Source organism: Hydra vulgaris, chromosome 06, assembly GCF_038396675.1.
Source record: "Hydra vulgaris chromosome 06, alternate assembly HydraT2T_AEP".
In the NCBI taxonomy this organism is placed as follows: Eukaryota; Metazoa; Cnidaria; class Hydrozoa; order Anthoathecata; family Hydridae; genus Hydra; species Hydra vulgaris.
The window spans coordinates 47,684,642-47,687,088 of NC_088925.1; the positions used below are offsets into that span (position 1 = coordinate 47,684,642).

Below are 2,447 nucleotides of genomic sequence, written 5' to 3' on the forward strand. Positions count from 1 at the left end.
GTAAAAATTCTTTGGCTTTTCGTGGTGTTTCGTGAATCATTTGACAATGAATATAATGGTAATTTTTTAACCCAAGTTCAACCTTTAGCTAAATATGATAATGTTATGAAGCAAGTTTTGAGTATGCCAAATGGATCTATAAAATATTTAAGCCATCAAATTCAAAATGAAGTCATACATTGCCTTGCAACACATTAGAAGCCACTCTTACTGCTGATATTAATAGTTCACCTTTTTATTTAATTATAATGGATACAACACAAGATATTACTAAAAGAGATCAGCTCAGTCAAATATTTAGATACGTAAAAATTATTAAATATGAAAAAGATGAAGCCACATCAATTGAAATTAAAGAAGTTTTTTTGGGATTCACGGAAATATATAACCACACTGCTGCTGGACTACATGAAGAAATTTTAAATCTGTTAGAAAAACATCACATAAAATTAAGTAACTGCAGGGGTCAAGGTTATGATGGTGCGAACGTCATTAGTGGGATATACAATGGGGTTCAGGCCCTTTTTAAGAAAAATCAACCCAATGCTATGTATATGCATTGCGCAGCTCATAATTTAAATCTTGTTATTAACGATGCGGTTAAATGTTGTGTTGAAGTTGCTTCATTTTTTGTAATGCTAGAAGATGTGTATTCATTTTTCGGAAATAGCATAAACAGGTGGGATCTACTATCCAAATATACAGGAGAATCACAAATAACATTAAAAAGGTTAAATCCAACGCGATGGGCAGGACAATATACTTCTCTTTTTGCCGTTAAAATTCGCTTTCTTGATATAATGAAAGCTCTTTCCGAGATATCAATAACAAGTACAAAACGTGAAGAACGTGAAGAAGCAGTACGAATACAAAAAAATATTAGCAGTTTCGAATTTGTTTTTTTATGCGTGCTTTTGTCTAAAATCCTTAATGAGGTACATATACCATCAAAATTGCTGCAAACTAAAAATTTAGATCTTACGACAGCTTCAGGTTCTCTAGAAAATGCCAGCAAAAATTTAAAACAATATAGAAAGATGTTTGATTCAGCGAAACTTGAAGCGGTAAAAATAGCGACTACGTGGCAGATTCCTGCAATATTTTTTCAAAAAAGAAGAAAAATTGTGAAAAGGCATTTTGACGAATTATCTACAGATCACCGTTTTGATTGTAGTGAGGAAATTTTTCGCATCAATATTTTTATAAAAATTTTGGACGTCGTTATCAACCAACTCGACAATAGATTTAAAGGAATGCAAGAAGTGGTACAATTATTTTCCTGCATCCATCCAAATAAATTAATGGTAATGAAAGAACGTGAGATCATAAGCTGTGCAGAAGCCATTCAGAGAAAATATAGTGAAGATATAACAACCGAATTTCCGCTGCAAATGGTTATGGTAAAGTCAATGCTACACGATGAAATATCAAAAATATCATCTATACGTGAATTGGCTGACCTTTAAATAGTAAAATTGTCAACTATAGCTGCAAGCGTTCCACAAGTGATAACAGCATTGTTATTGTTTCTTACATTACCTGGTACTGTTGCATCAGCTGAACGTTCTTTTTCAAAACTTAAAATAATAAAAAATTATTTACGAAATACCATTGGTAAAGAACGTTTAAGCGACCTTGCAATAGTTTCTATTGAGGCAAAAGCGGCTGGAAAAATGGAAATGAAAAACATCATTACCGATTTTGCCAAAATGAAATCAAGGAGGAAAGTTTTCACTATTTAAGTTCAGTTAAGTTTTAGTTTCGTTTTGAAGTTATTTTTATCTTTATTTAATTTTTTGTTTTTAAATATGATATATGAAATAAATATCTATTTAATATGTGAAGCTTTACCCAGTGGGCACAGTACGTTTTTAAAACGTTCTTTGGGCGTTTTTATTAGGTTTAAACCTTATGAAAACGTCTAAAAAACATTTTAAAAACGTTTTAAAAACGTACCGTGCCCACTGGGTATTTTTTTAAAAGGCATTCTTTTGCGGGGGGGCCCAAATTTTGAAGTTCCGCCACTGATAGTAAACTATTTGAAATTAGGTAGCTGTATGTCTTTTCAAAGATGATTTTTTCTAAAATTTTTGTGACCAACAACAACTTAGTAGAATGCTGTTGCTTTTTAACCTAACGCATTTATTGTTTAAAATTTCAATTGTAACGATTTCTTTATCGCCATCAGAAACGCACAAATCATTCCTAACGTTACGCGCAATGTTTTGTTTTACGTAAATCATAATTCCGCCGCCGCGTTTATTCAATTGTCTTTCTTATAAAATTGTTTCAAAACTAGGAAGATGGAAGTTAGAGTTTTAATTAAGCTCATTTTGTGAACGCCAAGTTTCCGTTAAACAAATAATATCAAAATAGTTTTTAGTTTCTTCTATAAAATGCCTAAGATTTTAAAATTTTTGTTCAGACTTCTTATATTTATGCGGACA

General features: G+C 31.4%; 1 protein-coding gene across 1 annotated transcript; it reads left to right on the forward strand.

Annotated features, from left to right (window-relative positions):
* The first annotated feature begins 248 nt into the window (after window positions 1-248).
* On the forward strand, window positions 249-1,466 carry LOC136081455 (zinc finger MYM-type protein 1-like). Its single transcript, XM_065798769.1, has one exon. It carries the CDS (start codon window positions 249-251, stop codon window positions 1,464-1,466), a length of 1,218 nt encoding a protein of 405 aa, XP_065654841.1.
* Window positions 1,467-2,447: the final 981 nt, after the last annotated feature.

Excerpts from the sequence above, each read along its gene's own strand:
- LOC136081455 (XM_065798769.1), top strand. The coding sequence starts at position 249 with ATGGATACAACACAAGATATTACTAAAAGAGATCAGCTCAGTCAAATA.